Source organism: Heptranchias perlo, chromosome 30 (genome assembly GCF_035084215.1).
Source record: "Heptranchias perlo isolate sHepPer1 chromosome 30, sHepPer1.hap1, whole genome shotgun sequence".
Classification (NCBI taxonomy): Eukaryota; Metazoa; Chordata; class Chondrichthyes; order Hexanchiformes; family Hexanchidae; genus Heptranchias; species Heptranchias perlo.
In genome coordinates, this window is record NC_090354.1 from 15,801,639 (window position 1) to 15,822,282 (window position 20,644).

The following is a 20,644-nucleotide window of genomic DNA, read 5'->3' on the forward strand; positions in this document are numbered from 1 at the left end:
ACACTATCCCAAAGATTAAAGCTCGTTGCAAACTGAAAATTTATACTGGTGCAATCAGCAATGCTCTTCTGTGGCTTGGGTGAAAGTACATTGGTGGGCAGAATAGAGAGTGTTTTATTTTTTTTTAAAGCTGCTCACAGACTGAATATTTGGAGGGGAGAGAAGAAAAGAAAATATTATGGAACACTTAACCAGATCTTTTAAATAATACAATAAATAAAATCAGTATAAATAAAATCTGAAGCTTGTTGCAGTACAATCCAGAATATTTGCTATTTTTCACTGTTAACTTCATGAGTTCCATTAATCTTAATGCAACTCTACAGCTCTCTAAACTTACAATACTAAGTGCAGACTCATAACAAATTATTTTCAATCGGAGCGCATTTAAAGGTACAACTTAATTTTTGTGAATAATTACAAAGCCAATACTCAACCTTAATGACTAGACTTTACAGCAACAGCTAAAACAAAGCTAGTTATGACATGTTTGGAAATAACTGGTCTCAAGATTTAATGGTAGGTACAAGCTATTACCTCAGCATGAATATTGGGTACAGAACCGGTTGTTCCGTTCTCTGCAGGAATATTGTTTGAACTGTTCGGAGAGCTAGGGCCAGACCCAGGAGCACTGTTACAGACTGAGGAAACTGAAACAATCAAAACAAAGAAACTAGCATCAAGGAAACAGCAGCTTCATCATACTCTGGCTAAATGCTCAAGAACAAAAAGCATAGTTTAAACCCCACTTGCAAAACAAGCAATATTTAGACATTATTTCAAGGGACAGTTTACCATTTTTAAATGTAAGAAGGTGCAATACCATGATTAACTCACTAGCCAGGGTTTTCCACTTCTGCACTTGCAAGCTCGCGATTTTCCAACCATTCATGTTAACGAGTGGAAAATTACAGGCTGGCGAGCAGAAGCAGAAAACCCTATATACAATGCAATGACATTGATGTTTTGAAAAGCCATTTAATAAGCCACAAATAATTTTTCTTGGTTTTATCTAACTTAAAAATCGCATTTAAAAAGTGGTACTACAGCAGAAAAAGCTTCTTTCATGAGGTAAACTTTCTTGGATGGCCAACAATTTAAAGCAGCAGAGTTTTCAGAGCACGCTGTTTGAAATGTAGGGCCTGTCTGAAACCCCTGTTACAGATGAAAAAACATTCTGGTGGGGTGGCTCAACTTACTTGCCATTTTCATAGAAAAAAAAGTCTTAAAAGAATTTTATTGGACCTATTTAAAACACCACACGAATTTCATCGCCATTATAAGGGTCTTTGAGTAGGAATTACCTTTTTGTGAGGCCACTCCGTTGACATTGATTGTGAGAAGCATCTCTGCATCCTGAGTGGCTCCAATGTAAAATGTAGCTGGTGAGGTTTCAAATTCTCCTGATTGTTGTGCAAATGGACTTTCAAAAGGTGTTTGATAAAGTACCACATAATAGACTTGTTAGCAAAATTGAATCCCATGGGATTAAAGGGGCAGTGGTAGCATGGATATGAAATTGGCTAAGGGACAGGAAACAGAGAGTAGTGATGAACGGTTGTTTTTCAGACTGGAGGGAAGTATACAGTGGTGTCCCCCAGGGGTCGGTATTAGGACCACTGCTCTTTTTGATATATATTAATGACCTGGACTTGGGTACAGAGGGCATAATAATCAAGATGACATGAAACTCGGAAATGTAGTAAGCAATGAAGAGGATAGTAATAGACTTCAGGAGGTCACAGACAGATACAACTTTAATGCAGAGAAGTGTAAAAGGATGCATTTTGGTGGGAAGAAGAGGAGGGGCAATATAAACTAAATGGTACAATTTTAAAAGAGTGCAGGAACAGAGAGACCTGGGGGTGTACGTACACAAATCTTTGAAGGTGGCAGGACACGTTGAGAAGGCTGTTAAAAAAGCATATGGGATCCTTGGCTTTATAAACAGAGGCACAGAGTACAAAAGCAAAGAAATTATGCTAAATCTTTATAAAACACTGGTTAGATCCTAGCTGGAGCAGTGTGTTCAATTCTGGGCACCACACTTTAGGAAGGATGTCAAGGCCATAGAAAGCATACAGAGGAGATTTACTAGAATGGTACCAGGGATGCGGGACTTCAGTTATGTCGAGAGACTAGAGAAGCTGGGGTTATTCTCCTTAGAGTGGAGAAGGTTAAGGGGAAAATTAATAGAGGTATTGAAAATCATGATGGGTTTTGCTAGTGTAAATAAGGAGAAACTGTTTCCAGTGGCAGAAGGGTCGGTAACCAGAGGACACAGATTTAAGGTAATTGGCAAAAGAACCAGAGGCAAGATGAGGAGAATTTTTTTTATGAAGCTAGGTGTCATGATCTGAAATGCACTGCCTGAAAGGGTGGTGGAAGCAGATTCAATAATAACTTTCAAAAGGGAATTGGATAAATACTTGAAGGTGAAAAATTTGCAGGGCTATGGGGAAAGGGCAGGGTAATGGGACTAATAAAAGCTGGTACAGGCATGATGGGCTGAATGGCCTCCTTCTGTGCTGATTCATTCTATGATTCTATACCACTCCAGAGCTGCCCAACCTGGGAAACCATACTATAGGCTGGGAATGCAGATTTCCCATTGTCGCTTAGTTTCTTAAGGTCAGGCAGCTTTGGAGTGACTGTCAGATCAGTTTGAAGTTGCACCTGCATCGCTTGCAATGGCACTGCTCTGAAATCTACAGGGATGCTTCACATGATTAACATTACTGGAGCAGCCTAGCAAGGAGTGAGCCCTGCTCAAGGACCTCCACGTCACCAATAAAATTCACATTTTACAAATAAAAGTCGAAAGACATTTCTGGCAATGCTGTTATTTTCTTTGTAAGGGTAAGTACTTTGAATAAAAAGACTTTCCTTCCCGTTTAATGTGGTGTCAAAAACCCTTAAGCTGAATTTTGCTTTTTGCTAATAATGTACATTGTTACTATTTAACATATAACATTCCAAACAAGTACATTAGGGCTGATCATAGTATTAGCTTCAACCCAGAAACGTGTGCCGATGGGGCACCTTGGATCATAAAACTGAACAGAGCTCAGTTCCCACGGATCTGATCATTTTGCGTGCTGCTCAAGTTTCCAATGGGGTTTGGGCTGGGTGGTGGAAGCTTCATAACATTTAAATGATGTGGAAGTAATGTTATTTTGCCTCCAGCATTTTCCAACCCATACACCAGTACAGACCAGACTGTAAAAACACCCCTATATAACGTGCATCCATGGCAGCTAGGCACTGAGTTGTACGTGGAAATTTAAAAAACCTACCAAGAAGATTGATTCAGCAAAGTTAATGCTATTTCTACACTGATTTACTTAACTTTTTAAAAAAAAACTTTGCCCTGCTTCCATTTGGACTATAGTGAGCCTTTGTGGTAATTACTCTGCTGTTTCTTGTTTTTCTTCCAGCTCCATTTGTTACACCAATGGGTCCCCCAATGGGAAATCCCCATCTCTGCTTTCTGAAGGAAGAGGAGGAAGACCAATGGAGGAATGTGAGTCAGGCCAAGCTGCCGAGACGTTTTCTGTGCCCACCTGCTTATAACTGCAACTGCAGACAGAGGTGCATGTATTTCACTTTGGCAGATGATCAGTGCCCAATGGCGGTTGTGATAGCAGACCTAATGGCACAGGTATGAAATGTGAATGTCTGACTAACCATTATGCTAGATATCCTCTGGAAACACCTCAATCGCAGTGCATCATATTTCTTGTGGTCCAGGATGAAAAAAGCCAGAAAGATGCCAACCATAGTTGCAGGCATTGCCATATCTACGTGATGACCATGGGGAACTGTCTTTACAGAATCTAAGTCGGCAGACAGCCAGGTGCAGAGCTGTGGCATCTGCTGCAAGGCCACTTACTGCTAATATATATCATACGACTGGCACAGCCAACAGCAATACAAACCAGCTACGGCTTTAAGCCTGCTTCGCCCCCTTGAAGGGATATTGCAATGCCAGCCTATGGGGAAAGTGCCATGGAGTGACAAAGAGGGCAACCCTCCTCAAAACCACCTCATGCAGCATTTCCCCGACTTCAGTGACCAAACAGGGTGCCGGGTGCTAGACTGTTCCATCATAGGCCTGGAGACTCATTCTTACACATTGGGTTTTCTTTTTCTTCCTTGTTACCTGTCATTTCCTTGCCCTCTCTGCCTCCAGCCTTGGCCAGATTGCCAATGGTTGAGATACCTTTTGAGCTTTTCCAAAGGCTGTAAAAAGCTATATATCCCCCATGTCACTTCTCTTCAACTGTCCACATCCCTTTAAATTTCACCGGCTTGCAATTTACATTCCCACCATTTGTGTGTTCCCTGCACCTGTCTGAATCTGCACCTATAGCTGTGAGTAATTACGCAAACAGAGTGACACTGGAGAATTGGGCGCTATTAGCAAATTGCCATTCTAGTGAGACTTGCACTAGTTGTTAACCAATTAGAACTGACTTACATGGCCCTACTGTGTTCAGGTTGTGTTATATGAATACATCAAAAAATGGAATGAAATCTAAAATGATAAGATTAAAATCTGAGCTTTATTAATATATAGATACAGCACAACACACCAGTGAAAGTACCATGCACTGAGCAGTATTTTAATGCACTAAATATCAGATCATATATCCCACAACATTGGCTTATCTAGACTTCAATTTATCATTTTATTTCATTGTTCCAATAAAATGGATGCATGTAATAGTTTTTGTTCATTTGGATCTGTGAACCTTACATAATATTTTTAAAAAACTTTTGCTCAATACCATTTAAAGAATCGACTCCATAGTTTGTGTGGAGCTCCGGGCATTACAGCCAGTTATGTGTGGCTCCCCGAGGCCTCAGCAAGTTTACCCAGTGAGTAGCTGAGCTGTATGGATTAGGAATGTCACAGATTTGGTCTCGCCACTCTTGGACTAGGGAGGAATAATTCATCCAGATTACCACTCCCGATTGCTATCCAGTGACTTCTTCTAGAAGTGTGTTTCTACGGACATAAGATAAGGACAGCTTGTCTTTGATGCCCTTACAATCAAATAGCCCGCTGGCACTCGCTTACAGGGCTCACACGTGAATAGTGACTTCTTGGGTGAGGTACTGAAGAGCGATTAGCACCCGTGGAACTGTGCCCAACAGGCCATTAACATTTTTAGGCTGGGAGGGGAAAAATCAGCAAAATTTAAAAAAAATAGTAATGTGAGCAGTAAATTGATTACACAGAAGTCAAAAATCACTACTAGTTCACATTTATTTTAATTGCAGATTGTAAATGGTTCTAGAAAGATGCACAGCACACTTTGTGTTAGTTTCTGGAACCTTACCTGTGATTTCTATAGCTCTCTTCTTGAATGTGCTAATTATTGTGCCGTCTTTCCTCCTCAATAATGGACTGCTTCTCCTCTCAGCCACCTTCTGTTTTAATCTGGAACGTACCTTCAAATTAGGTTCGGAAGCTGTGTATATTATTTGAAGAAAAAATAAAACTTAGGTTTGATAAAATTATTTTTTTGCCATGAATAGCAAGCGCTAAGTGTTCAGCAATCATTAGGATAAATAAGGGAACCGTGTAACTGAATTATCTTTAATGGAATGAAACCAGATTATAGCCCCAACATCATGTTTTTGTCATGAGTTATAGCTCTTGCTGGTACTTCTGACTTAGTCAAAGCGTTAATACAAATTTATTCAAATACAGTCAACGACAAACTGATCACTTCTGGTGCATGGCCAAACTTCATAGGAATCACAGAAATTTACAGCACAGGAGGCAATATGGCCCATTGTGTCTGTGCGAGCCAAAAATGAGCTATCCAGCTTAGTCCCACTTTCAAGCTCTTGGTCCGTAGCCTTGTAGGTTGCAGCACTTCAAGTGCCATATCCAAGTACTTTTTAAATGTGATGAGGGTTTCTGCCTCTACCACTGTTTCAGGGAGTGAGTTCCAGACCCCTACCATTCTCCTCAACTCCCCTCTAATCCTTCTACCAATTATTTTAAATCTACACCCCCTGGTTTATGATCCCTTTGCTAAGGGAAATAGGTCCTTCCTATCAACTCTCTCTAGGTCCCCCATAATTTTATACACCTCAATTAAATCTCCCCTCAGCCTCCTCTGTTCCAAAGAAAACAACCCAAGCCGATCCAATCTTTCCTCATAGCTAAAATTCTCCAGTCCTGGCAACAGCCTTGTAAATCTTCTCTGTACCCTCTCCAGTGCAATCACATCTTTCCTGTAATGTGGTGACTAGAACTGTACGCAGTACTCTAGCTGTGGCCTAACTAGTGTTTTGTACAGTTCTAGCATAACCTCCCTGCTCTTATATTCTATGCCTCGGCTAATAAAGGAAAGTATCCCCTATGCCTTCTTAACCACCTTATCTACCTGTCCTGCTACCTTTAGGGATCTGTGGACATGCACTCCAACGTCCCTCTGTCCCTCTACACTTCTCAGTATCCTCCCATTTATTGTGTATTCCCTTGCCTTGTTTGCCCTCCCCAAATGTATTACCTCACACTTCTCCGGATTGAATTCTATTTGCCACTTTTCTGCCCATCTGACCAGTCCATTGATATTTTTCTGCAGTCTACAGCTTTCTTCCTCACTAGTCCCATAAAACACAAAGCCTCTCGATCAATCAATATCCACTGACTGACATCAATTGCTAAGCTGTTACAAACCTACAATTAATCTTATCCACCATTAGATTTGATTCAATATTCAAAACACAAACTTGAAAAAACAACCAGCAGTACATATAAGATTATGAGGGGGCTTGACAGGGTAGATGCTGAGAGATTGTTTCCCCTGGCTAGAGAATCTAGGACGAGGGGGCATACTCGCAGGATTAGGGGTAGGCCATTCAAGACTGAGGTGAGGAGGAATTTCTTCATGCAGAGGGTTGTGAATCTTTAGAATTCTCTACCCCAGAGGGCTGTGGATGCTGAGTCATCGAATATATTCAAGGCTGAGATAGATAGATTTTTGGACTCTAGGGGAGTTAAGGTCGAAGATCAGCCATGATCTGATTCAATGGCAGAGCAGGCTCGAGGGGCCGTATGGCCTACTCCTGCTCCTATTTCTTATGTTCTTCTGTACTGACGTGTCATTTTCACCAATACCATGTTATTCACACTGATGCAATACCAAAAACAAACAAACACAAAAACTCACACAAAACAACAGTGCACAATTGTGCACATGGGAAAAACCTATTCTCCAGTGTCAGTGTCATGCGTTTCTCAGGAGTGAATTAAAGAAGCAATGAAATTTAGAACTGAAGCCTTGTTTATATCAAGAAGCCTTTCCGCTCCTTTTAATTATAAAGCATCTCCATATCAATGTATGAGAACCAATTTAAAAACATGAAGGATTTCACACAGTGCAGCCAAAATAATATTGTCAAAAGCATTATTAATTTATGAGCTTGACTAAATAAGGAATATACATTTACAGCTCTAAATGGGCATGGTTTGGGATATTTCACTGTAATATTAACAGGTGTTACACAGTCCCAAAGATTTATTACTTAAGTGTATGGCTGATGTTGAACAATGTTAAAACAAAACAAAAGTTAAGCATTTCATTATGGAACGAATCAATGTAATGCAGGTACTTCTCAATTATTTCTTAAGACAAGGTTCAACATCATTTTCTCCAGAGGTTACAAATAAAATGTTCCCTGTATTTTCTTTGAACTTTTTAAACTGACGTTGGTTAGGTTTAGAATTTTACAGAACCCAGTACATTTGATGCAACAGATAATAAATTTTGTCTTCTATGAAGTGCAAAATGAAGTACTGCACTTAGTGAATAATTGCAAGAATTATATGGGTAAATGAACTGCACATGTTCACAAATTGAGAGTTCCACCTCATTGTGAGAAAAAAATTCTCAACTCAATTTACATTGATTAGTCCTTTGAATAAACAAATATATTAGAGAGATTCAATTCTCTTTCTACTTTCCACTCTCCTTTTCAGTTATTTTTTCCAGCTCTCCTCAAGCCATGCATCATTCCTCAATTGAAAAAGAATAGTGGAGATGCGCTCCTAGACTTCTGTTAATATTGCTCTCAAGACGACTGCCAGGAGGTATGCAGTTTCGATTGACTTGTTATCTCCAGCTTGAGTGATTATTTTTCATAACTTCCTTCTCCTCTCCTCCCATTCTTGAATGGCGAGTCATAAGAACATAAGAACATAATAGGAGCAGGAGTAGGCCAATCGGCCCCTCGAGCCTGCTCCGCCATTCAATAAGATCATGGCTGATCTGATCCTAACCTCAAATCTAAATTCATGTCCAATTTCCTGCCCGCTCCCCGTAACCCCTAATTCCCTTTACTTCTAGGAAACTGTCTATTTCTGTTTTAAATTTATTTAATGATGTAGCTTCCACAGCTTCCTGGGGCAGCAAATTCCACAGACCTACTACCCTCTGAGTGAAGAAGTTTCTCCTCATCTCAGTTTTGAAAGAGCAGCCCCTTATTCTAAGATTATGTCCCCTAGTTCTAGTTTCACCCATCCTTGGGAACATCCTTACCGCATCCACCCGATCAAGCTCCTTCACAATCTTATATGTTTCAATAAGATCGCCTCTCATTCTTCTGAACTCCAATGAGTAGAGTCCCAATCTACTCAACCTCTCCTCATATGTCCACCCCCTCATCCCCGGGATTAACCGAGTGAACCTTCTTTGTACTGCCTCGAGAGCAAGTATGTCTTTTCTTAAGTATGGACACCAAAACTGTATGCAGTATTCCAGGTGCGGTCTCACCAATACCTTATATAACTGCAGCAATACCTCCCTGTTTTTATATTCTATCCCCCTAGCAATCAAAGCCAACATTCCGTTGGATTTCTTGATCACCTGCTGCACCTGCATACTAACTTTTTGATTTTCTTGCACTAGGACCCCCAGATCCCTTTGTAGAAATAGTCCAAGATTAAGAACTCACCACATAGTAATAGCAAGCACAAACTTGTACATTAATACAACATGCCAGTTTTTTTTTGTCTTTTGGCATGGAGATCACACGCTGAGTGTTTTGAGGGAGAAAGCATGTTCAACCCCCACCCCGCTCTGCTCAATTTCCAATAATCACACAAAATGTTAGCTGGCATGTCATCATTCTTAAAGATCCTGGTTTAAACCAAACATGCAAACAAATATAGACCAAATTGATTCAACACTTCATGGAACACTATGGTTTTTGAGTTGCTGGGTGGGGGGGGCGGAGGTGCAAGATAATGGGGATGTTGTCTGTGAAAGGAAGCAGGCCAGGATTACGTCGTAGAGATGTGGAGATGCAGAGATGCACATGTATTCCAGAGTTTTCTTTGACTACCTTTGGGAATCAGAGTATTGATGCAGAATTTTTCGTTAGGATATTAGAGGTGGGGTACAATTCATGGAAGGACTGGGCTTAATGCCTATTTCTCTTTTCATGCTTTACATTCTTGAATATGGTGGCCTAGTGGTTATAGTACTGGGCTACCAATCCAGAGGTTGTAATCCTACCATGGCAAGTTGTGAAATTAAATCCAAATAGATCTGGCAATTTATGGGCTAGCACCAGAAAAATGACCATGAAAGCTGCTGGGGTTGTGTGAAAAACCAAGCAGTGTACTAATGTATGCCAGGGAAGGGACGTGAACCCCTACTTAGTCTGGTTTACATGTGACTCCAGTCCCACACTAAGTGGCTCACACTCAATGCTGTCAGGGTAACTAGGATTGGGCCATAAATACTGCACTTGTCAGTGCTGCCCACGCCCCAAGAACAAACATAAGAAAGTCAGCATTGATGCAGTATAGATTTTTTTTTAAATGTTGTCTGAGAATGCTGACCTCCCCAATAGTGTCAGATATGCTCTCTCAATCATGCTAGCTTCTTCATGCTGATGCTTCAACAAAAATTTCCCCCTCCACCTTATTTATATCTATGTTTAACACAAAATGCATTTCATAGCAGTACACACAGCACTAAGATAATAAGATTAAAACTGGGCCCAATGTTCCTTCCCTTAACTATTGCTGCTTAATCAGTAAATTGTCAGCACCAATAATAGTGATTAACATCGATTACGCTCTCAGAAAATGGTCTTTCATCTGATTGGGCCTGACATAAGATCAATCCAAGCTCGTCGGACACATGCCATGTGTGAACAGCTAGTAATTTTCTCCCTGTTTACATGTTATCTGGAGTTTGGAGCTGGCATAACCAATGAATCAATGTGAAGAATAGAACAGTCAGTTACATTGATTAGGCAAAGGACAGATCCTCAGCTGAAAAGATTTACTGAAAATATATATATATATATATATATATGACACAGCATTGCTTTTTTTGATTCACATGGGCCAACTATTAAAATAATGACATTTCTGATTCATTAAAATAGACGGTATATTTCAATATCTTTCTTCTCCATACCAAGAACAAATAATTGTAAACAATTTTACAACACCAAGTTATAGTCCAACGATTTTATTTTTAATCCCACAAGCTTTCGGGGAAAAAAGCCCCCGAAAGCTTGTGGGATTAAAAATAAAATCGTTGGACTATAACTTGGTGTTGTAAAATTGTTTACAATTGTTAACCCCAGTCCATCACCGGCATCTCCACATCAAGAACAAATAAGTAAGACAATAACACATTCCCTTCTAATCTAGCTGATGTAACCACCAAAACATCCCTTTTGTTTTACAATAATTCCCAAATTTTCTTGTAGGGAATAAAAATTGCTCACTGTAAAAAAAAATTCTAATAGCCTGCCTGCAAATGAAAAATCTTAGGAGGCAACCTTTAGTACCAATGAATTTTAGCCCTGGACCAACAGTATTTGGTTAGTTTTATACCCAAGGATTAAACTGGGATGGGATCAATTCGATTTTCCAGAATGAAAAATTATCAGTCTACCAGTTTAATATCTAATTCCTAGATTCCCATCTGTGGTAGAATGCAAAATATTGATATATACAAATCACAGCAATCTTCCTGGAAAGCTCAAAGCAGTATGTATGTGTAAACTGTGGTGTTGCTTTAAAAAATCATCACTTTTTCCTATGGTACAAATAAAAATAGGGAAATCACAACATGTCAACATTTTCTCTTGACAATGGTGGCAATATGCACTTTCAAACATTATAGTCACTCGTGTGAGTTTCTATGTATTCAAAATGTTGCCTCCGCTGTACGTCACAGCAAATTATGAAGTATATCTTCCCTAACTATTTAGCACTGTTTAATACCTGCATAATTACATGGGAAAAATCATTAAACTGAATAATTTATTTCTTTGTATCTAGGTATAGATTCTGAACAACTGAATCATGAGATAGATTGAAAAAAATGATTATTATAGCTTTTTAGCTGACTCAGACTTGACATGAGTTTCAGCATCATTATTCCCCATGGCTCCATTAGGTGAGTATTTACTTTTCAGCTGTTACAAATGGTTTAAAAATAAATCTCATTATATGCTGACTACTCACCAGTTTTTCGGAGTGGAAAATCATCTTTTCCATCATATGATCCCAGCAATGGGACTTTGTAGGTGGGAGGCGTTGTACTCTGGGGTGGGGAGCTCTGGTCCAGTGATGCATGGTGGGCTCCCCTGGTACAATCAAGAGAAAAGCACATTAATACAGCTGTACTTACAACAGTGCATTCATTGTATATATAGAAATAGATAGAATATAAAGACAAATGCATTTAAGAGCAATCCTGATATGAGCAAATTCCACTTAAAAGTAAATTTATTTCATGAATGAATTGCAGTGTTTCAATAGGACTAAATTCACAAGATAATTACAGATGGGGAAGGTCATTTGGTCCATTTTAATTTATCCATCTAGAATGATCCTAAATTCCCTTGCTGCAGCATCCAATTGGTTCTTAAATGTTTCCAGAGTTTTTGGCTCCACTACTCTATCCAGGAGTCCATTCAATGTGTTGATCACTCACTCTAAAGAAGAACTTCCCGATTTCAGTCTGAAATTTGCCGTTTATCTGTTTGAACCTGTGGCCCCTTATCCTAATCCTAAAGAAAAAAATTCAGGCAGACCACCTAATCCTGCTGGCTATCTAATCACCCTGTTAATGTGCAGATGATGTTGGACATCAAGTAAGGATATCATTTGGCTCACACTCCATGGCTCCTACGGTTCAAATGGCCCGCAGACACTCACCAACAAGACAGCTTGATTAATGTCCATTTGGTGAGATATCAGAGAGCACATGGAGCCTGCTCCACCATTTAATAAGATCAAGGCTGATCTTCGACCTCAACTCCACTTTCCCGCCTAATCCCCGTATCCCTTGATTCCCTTAGAGTCCAAAAATCTATCGATCTCAGCCTTGAATATACTCAACGACTGATGAGCATCCACAGCCCTCTGGAATAGAGAATTCCAAAGATTCACAACCCTCTGAGTGAAGAAATTTCTCAAGAAGTCAAGAAAGGCGGAGAGAAAACTGACGAGAAAAATAGGTGAGATAAAGAGCAGGATTTTGTTTGACAGAATGATATATAAAGGGATAAACAATGTGAGACTGAAGATGTGAGACGAAAAACACTTTTTAAAATTCATTCTCCTAATGTATAAAAAAGTTTGGGTTACAAAAAAATTCTGTTGTATTGTAAAGAGAAAACAGCTTAAATGCTACAGTGCAAACTTAGGCTTTTCAACCTTGAAAGGAGGCAACAGAGAGGTGATCCTTAGAGGTAAGTAGAAATGCAAATGGGATAGAAAAAGTAGATCCAGAATACTACTTGATGCACTTAAGGGGAAGCTAGATAAGTACATGAGGGAGAAAGGATTAGAAGGATATGCTGATAGGGTAAGATGAAGTAGGGTGGGAGGAGGCTCGTGTGGGGCATAAATACTGGCATAGTTCAGTTGGGCCGAATGGCCTATTTCTGTGCTGTAAATTTTATGTATGTAATTCTATGCACTTCAAACTAAATAGAGTAGGATAAGGGGACACAGGCTCATGGTGGTAAATGGCAAATTTAGGAGGCAAGTACTTTTTAATTAAAAGAGTGATTGACATACGTAATGGACCTCCAGATACAATGATGGAGGCAAAAAACCTGGAATCATTCAAGAGTTAGATGCCAGGATACCAGGACTATAGCGTCTTTCTGGGCAGGTAAGCTAAGATGGGCTGAATGGCCTTTCTCATCTGCATCAGTCTTGTGGTCACATGTCAATGTATTACATAACTTTTTATTTATTTCTTGGGTCAACTTTCTCCATTCCTATCGTTAGGATGCTGAAATGCCATTCAGAAAAATATACTTAGATGGGACATAAGTATCAGGTTTCAGTAGTAATGGATTTCCTTAAGTCATGCCACTTGTAGAGCTACTCCACCATCACATCACCCCTCTGTGTGGGTTGTAATGGAGGCTATATGGTTGAATTAAAGAGAGATTCTGCTTCTCTTTCTTGAGATCTTTGCCAGGAAATTTTTTAATTCAATGTAAAAACTGGAGTATGAAGGCATAAAAGATATTAAGTTACCACATGTATGGTAGGCATAACCTACAGTACAATATGCACATACAGTACCAGCTTTTGGGGTGCTGAGGGAAGGAATGATTCAGTCCACTTGTCACAGAATCCTTTGAAGCAGTTTTACTTAATAGGAACTCCTGAAGCTTTAATTTGACCTCTGTACTAGCAATTGCACCTGAAGAGCAGAAGGTTAGCATATATGAGAATACACAGATTACAACAAATACATTTTCTGATGCAGTAATAGTTAATTGTAATGTTCTTAGCACATTGAATGTCATGCCAGTTTCACTGATCAACGCTGATGAAATTTAAATCAACACACATTTTAATGGATCTAACATTATTAAAACACTAAATGTTACACTAGGCTGAAATTATGGTCTGTATTAGTTGAATAATAGTTTAATACTAATTTTCACAAGCTTTTACTGTATCACTTATTAAACTGCATCCAAAATTATATTGGATTTTAGATATTAGATACAGGACAATTAAAAACATTATTTGGAAAAAATTATTATTCTACATAATAGGCTCTATAAATCTGAAGAAGTAATGTTTTATTCTACAGGTAACATTCAGCAATTTTTCAAAAAAGTTGTTTTTCAGACTGGAGGGAAGTATACAGTGGTATCCCACAGGGGTTGGTATTAGGACCACTGCTCTTTTTGATATCTATTAATGACCTGGACTTGGATATAGGGGGCATAATTTCAAAGTTTACAGATCACACGAAACTCAGAAATGTAGTAAACAATGAGGAGGACAGTAACAGACTTCAGGAGGACAGACAGACTGATGAAATGGGCAGACGAAATTTAATGCAGAGAAGTATGAAGTGATGCATTTTAGTAGGAAGAATGAGGAGAGGCAATATAAACTAAATGGTACCATTTTGAAGGAGGTGCTGGAACAGAGAGGCCTAGGGGTGTACCTAAACAAATCTTTGAAGGTGGCAGGACAAGTTGAGAAGATTGTTAAAAAACCATATGGGATCCTTGGCTTTATAAACAGAGGCACAGAGTACAAAAGCAAGGACACCATGCTAAACCTTTATAAATCACTGGTTAGGCCTTAACTGAAGTATTGGGCTCAATTTTAAAAGGGCGGCAGGATGGCAACAGGGGTGGGTGGGGGGGAACATTGGGTGCGCGGCAACCCCGACTAATAAAAACTTACCTTTCCCCACGCGATTGCGACTTAATTGGTAGCCATTAATCTTGTTTCCGGGTTTGCCGTCCGAAAGCTGTGCAGTGGGCGGACTGCGCACCCGCATGACAGGCTGTCAGCTGCAGCATCTAGATTTAAAGGGCCATTGCTCCAATGGATTTTGCTCCACTCAAAGTAATGCATTCATCAACTGACCACTTCATCATCACTCACTCACACTTCTGTACTTTCTTCCCTTCTAGAAGAGAGCGCAAAATGCACGTGAGAGAGCGAGAACTGGTGGGGTGTCTCCACATATAGTGGTCCTCACAGACGCGGAGGTTCTGGAGATCAGCCGCACCCTCGAGTGCCTGTACATCAGGGACGCCAAGACTGGCACCCCACAAACGTCTGGTGACACAACTTTAACATTCATCTCACACAAAGTGAATTAATGTTAACAATGCTTGGCACGTTGAACACCTCAGTATGCTCATTGCAACTTGACACATCTGTGATGATGCTTAATATTGCCTTCTGTTCTCTTACAGGCCCTTCAACGACCGCAGTGATGGCAGAGGGCGATTCCTCAAAGGAGCTCAGGACTCTGAAGGCGCACTATCACATTTTAGCGATTGTAAACAATTTTACAACACCAAGTTATAGTCCAACAATTTTATTTTTAATCCCACAAGCTTTCGGGGGCTTTCCCCTTCCTCAGGCGGTGTGGAAATTTAGCGGTGTACACATTTTAGCGAGCCATCCACCAGCGCAGATACTCGCACCTCGGTGGGCCCTAGTAATCAGTTAGTTGGGTTGGCACCTGGTGAGTCACCACACACAAGTAAGGATGAGCAGACACAGGTGGCAGGGGCAGCTGTGGAGAATCCGTGTTGGTGGGGGCACTCCTCTCCAGGCTCTGCTCAGCTGGATGCAGATGTTGAACCCCGGGGGCCATCCTTTAAAAGGAGAATGATCAAGGGACAGCAGCATATTTGCGAGGCACCGGAACAGGTGTCATGCACACTCTCCACAATAGCGCAGAGGATGGAGGTGTCCAACTCCTGCATTAATGGAATGGTGGCACAGGTGAGTGCCACCATTCCATTAATCTCTGAGATAGTGTCGCAGGGACGTGAGCAACTGAGGTAGTGTTGCACGTAACTGCCGAAATGTCTGAGATAGTGTTGCAGGTAAGTACGGGAATGTCTGCGATGGAGAGAAGGCTAGCCTCCGTTGAGCTTCAAGCACGGCTCACAAATGAGTCCATTCAGGCACTGACAACGGCTGTTCGGACGCAGGGTGAACAACGTTCTACCCCCATGAAACAGGCTGACAAATACTTAAGAAGTGGCCTTACAAGGCATCACACATGTCCTCCAAACTGTTGTCCAGCAGGGTGGTAGGAGTGATGTGGGCCTGGTCCAGGAGAGAGATGATGGCGAAAGATGACATGGAAGTGGGTCGCAACTCAAAGCGCTCCCACGTCTGACCCGTTGTCCATCTCTCAACCAGTACCCGCAATGTTGCTTCCTCCCCAGGTGGTCGAGTCAGCTCCTGCACAGGTGCAGGTGCAGCAGTCTTTGGAGGTGCCCTCACAGGCTCCAAAACCTGGAGGGCATAGGCCGAAAGCATTTAAGCAGTCCGGCCATGGACATGAGCAACCTGCCACTACCGCTGCCGCAGCCACAGGGGATGCACCACGTAGAAGCGGTAGGAAGAAAAAGGCTAAGGATTTGTGATCATGAAGGGTATGCACAAGGTTGTCTGACTGACTGTCATGTTTTGCATTCATGTTTCTGTTAAAGTCACATTAAATGTTATCATTCTCACCACTACTGCCACGTTTTTCCCATTCTTGACTGGCCTTTGTAATAGCACCCTTTCACATGCTTCACCATGAACGGCGACACTTGATACCAACCAGTGGGTCATTTTACAGTAGGTGTATGTGTAGTTGCAGGACTGTTTTGTGCGGGGACGGGGGGGTTGCTGGTGTTGGCGATGGTCTTTCCAGGTGGTGTGAGGACTGGACTCTTCTCACTTTCTGATCTTACGAGAACCGTTCATGTATGAGTAACTCCCTGTCCTCACAAGCAGTCAGGTGAGCCGCTGCTCTGCCCATGGGTTTGTCCTCTTCCTCATTATGGATGGTGGATGAGGGATGGGGCCTCCTCAACTGGTACCCCTTTCTGTTATGCCATAGTGCGCAGGACACAACACACTACTATATTGCGACCCATTCTCGCTGGCGCGTATGGAAGTGCTCCCCCAGAACAATCGAGGCACCGAAATCGCATCTTGAGCAGCCCTATCGCATGTTCAGTTATAGATCTGGTGGCGATGTGGGTGCCATTGTATCGACGCTGTTGCTCACTGATGGGGTTCCTCAGAGGTGTCATGAGTCATGTGTGCAGGGGGTAACCCTTGTCCCCAATGTGCCAGCCCTTAAGGGTGTTTGGTGCGAGGTAGAGGCCCGGGATGTTGGATTCCTTTAGAATGAATGAATTGCGGCAACTGCCAGGGAATCTGGCGCACACATGAAGAACTCTTTTGCGGTAGTCACAAACAAACTGAGCATTGATGGATTGTTACCCCTTTCTGTTGACGAACAGTCCTGGCTCATGTGGAGGTGCTCAGATTGCTATATGCGTGCAATCGATTGCATCCTGTACACGTGGGAAGCCAGCCACAGAGTCGAATCCCACTGCCCTCTCTGTCTGGCTGAGGTCGTCCATGGGGAAGTTGACATATTGCGAGGCCCTGCGAAACAAACCGTCGGTGACCTGCCTTATGCACTTGTGTGCAGACGACTGAAAGACCCCGGCGATGACACCGGTGGCACCCTGGAATGATCCAGAGGTGAAGAAGTTGAGGGCAGTGGTGACTTTAACTGTGACGGGTAATGAGATGCTGCCAGGCCCAGCCGGAAGCAGCTTGGCATGGAGGTTGCAGATGTCTGCGGCCACCTGGCAACTCACTCTCAGCCTTCATATGCACTGTTCCCCAGGAAGCTGAGCCTGGGTCTGTAGATGCTCTGACGAAGGTAGTGCCTCCTGTGACGTCTCTCTCTCTATGCTCTTGTGCAGGTGCCTGTGGCGCAGCACTGTGTTTTGGAGCTCCAAGTGGCGGAAGTGCCGCTGCGCCTGGCGAGGATGGTGATATTCCTCGTCCGCAGTGGTGAATGCAGCCATCGTGCCCCCCATCCTGATGGTGTCAGTTTGAGGGGGTCCGGAAAGTTGGTAAATATGTCTAAACAGAACAATTCTGAGTGGAAACCAAGAATTTTTAGTCTAAACACAAAGACCTCCCAGCCAAAAGTTTGTCTGAGAGAACTGAGAGCCCTGCTGCAATAACTCACCTTTTATCCCCATCTGTTAAACAGGCATTTAAATGTCGAAATGGCTGCCGGCTGAAACACGACTCCTTCATCATGGCGTGTTTCACACAGCACAGGAAACACGCTGAGGCAGCGTTGAAATCGCTTGCCAGCATAATTAATTACATTCATGCACAATTCAAATTCTTGAATTGTTGGTTTAAATATCATCCTGCTGGCTATAACTGCCAGCAGGACTTCCGGGTTCAGGAACGGCGTGCACACCGAGATGACTCTGGGTTGTGCGCGTTCGTCGGTGTGTTGGAGCCGGGATTCCTGCCCGCTCCAGAAGATCCCGATTTTCTTTGCCCACCACCGCCCCCCCCTGCCAACGCACCGGGACTTCTGTTTTAAAATTGAGCCCATTGTGTCCAATTCTGGGCACCACGTTAGGAAGGATGTCAAGACCTTAGAGAGGGTGCAGAGGCGATTTACTAGAATGGTACCAGGGATGAAGGACTTCAGTTATGTGGAGAAGCTGGGATTATTCTCCTTCGAGCAGAGAAGGTTAAGGGGAGATTTAATAGAGGTGTTCAAAATCATGGAGGGTTTTGATAGAGTAAATAAGGAGAAACTGTTTCTAGTGGCAGAATGGTCGGTAACCAGAAGACACAAGTTAAGGTAATTGGCAAAAGAACCAGAAGTGAGTTGAGGAGAATTGGATAAATACTTGAAGGGGAAACATTTGCAGGGCTATGGGGAAAGGGCAGGGGAGTGGGACTAATTACATAGTTCTTGCAAAAAGCCAGCAGATGGGCTGAATAGCCTCCTTCTGGGCTGTATCATTCTATGAGTTCATTAATAAAAAAGTGACTACAAAGAAAAAATAACCAATTTCATTCTTATTAAAACTCTGTATTTCCTTAATGCAGTAATGTACTTGGAATAACCTTTATTAGGAAAAGTATGCCTAATTAATTTTAGTTATACAGTACACCCAAATTAATAGGAACCCTGTTAATGACAGTATTCATTCAAAATAAACATTTACTTAACTAAGAACAATTTATTCCACTCACAATCCAATAATGAAGAAACTGCTAATTTACAGGAACGATTTAGATTGATGTTGGTACTTTATGGACACGATTACTCAGCAGTGTTACAATGATCCATTGCTGGATTACAGATTTAAGCATCAGTATATTAAACAATGGCCAAAGTTTAGTTTGCTCCTTTGTGACTATTTATCATAATACCCAACAGATTTTTCATAAACTACACGAAGTTTAACTAGCCTTACTAAGTAGTTTTGGTAACTATGCTGATACTACAATGCAACAGACTAGTTCTCAAAAACTCTGAAAGGTAGGATTTCCCAGTGCAAGTTCCTTATCTTGTCTGCAACATCAGGAGGAAGTGCAGAGCAAATGGGAGCATTGGAAAAATTAGAGCAAGTTATCTCGAACTCTCTAATGTACCTCCTAGTGGCCAAATTAAGAGGGGTATTGCCCGAATACTGAAAGCAGGTTACTTGCCTGTCTTTTTTCCCCACAGAATAGAGCATGATGCAGAAGGAACTAAGGATGGGAAGAAAAAAATATTAAAATTTTGGGCAACGAAAGACAAATTTCTATTGCAATATAGTTTACTTTTAAATTTATTAGATATTTTGGGTGCCCTATTGGGGTTTATTGTATGAAATAATGGAGAGTATCATTTTTTGATGTGGTACAGTGTGAAATACTCCAGGGTCTGATTAGCTTCAAATCAGCTGCAATGTGTTTCTCAGACTGCCACGTCAGTGTAACTTAAATCCCAGTCTCAGAAGTAAACTCTCTTGGTGCATCAGGTAATAGTTCCTTTTCCGAGATTCTCCACCCCGTACTCTTAGAAGTGAAACAGCTGAATTGGGGGCAGCTTTTGAATTAACAAAAGCTCAATTTCACATGTAGCTTCCTTACTTTCCTTGCCTTTCTCTTTGTTTCGAAGCATAAGCAATTGCTGCTCCAGTCTCTGTTTCTCCAACTCTTCATGTCGTTGCTGTTCAAGTTTGCGTTGCTGTTCCAATTCTTGCTGACGCTTCACTGCTAGAATCTCCTGTTGTTGCTTGCACAAATGACACAGAGGGCCAGGTAAACAGGAAGCACACACTATTTTACAGATTCAGTATATACATTAAAGGTAAATGTAAGGAATCTTACAACACCAGGCATTCACACGACCAACAACTTATTTGGGATACATTAAAATGGAATTATACCTCATTAGTTCAGTTGCTGGAATAGCGTGCTCAAAAATCACAGCTGCTACCAAGAAATATTTGTGCTGTAGAAGATACTATACTCATTACACATCAAACTTTTCCAACAAGATTAAAGATCAAAATAATAAATTTGTAGCTCTGGACACGATCAACAATGCAGTCTCACCATTATGTCACTGCTCACATCATTGAGCATCTCTATTTATAAAGAATGTGAAGTCTGGCTACATTCAGATGAAATTTAAAAAAAACACTTTTATTTACCATCAAAAGGACTTCATTCAAGAGTTCAAATTGATAACAGCCCGGACTCCAAAATTATTACTTGGGGTAATGTCCCTCTAAAATGTCAGATGCCCAATTT

General features: G+C 41.4%; 1 protein-coding gene across 10 annotated transcripts in view; it reads right to left on the reverse strand.

Annotated features, from left to right (window-relative positions):
- The window catches only part of hdac5 (histone deacetylase 5), a 275,728-nt gene that overhangs the window by 89,285 nt on the left and 165,799 nt on the right, over positions 1 to 20,644 (reverse strand). For 8 of the 10 annotated variants that reach the window (XM_067968975.1, XM_067968972.1, XM_067968974.1 and 5 more), the window contains 6 exons: positions 19,979 to 20,123; positions 19,553 to 19,594; positions 13,598 to 13,718; positions 11,516 to 11,637; positions 5,346 to 5,477; positions 538 to 650 (listed from right to left, as the gene is read on the reverse strand). In XM_067968975.1, coding sequence (XP_067825076.1) covers positions 538 to 650; positions 5,346 to 5,477; positions 11,516 to 11,637; positions 13,598 to 13,718; positions 19,553 to 19,594; positions 19,979 to 20,123 — 675 coding nt within the window. The remainder of the gene's footprint in view (positions 1 to 537; positions 651 to 5,345; positions 5,478 to 11,515; positions 11,638 to 13,597; positions 13,719 to 19,552; positions 19,595 to 19,978; positions 20,124 to 20,644) is intronic. The other 2 variants (XM_067968978.1, XM_067968971.1) reach the window with 1 other exon arrangement.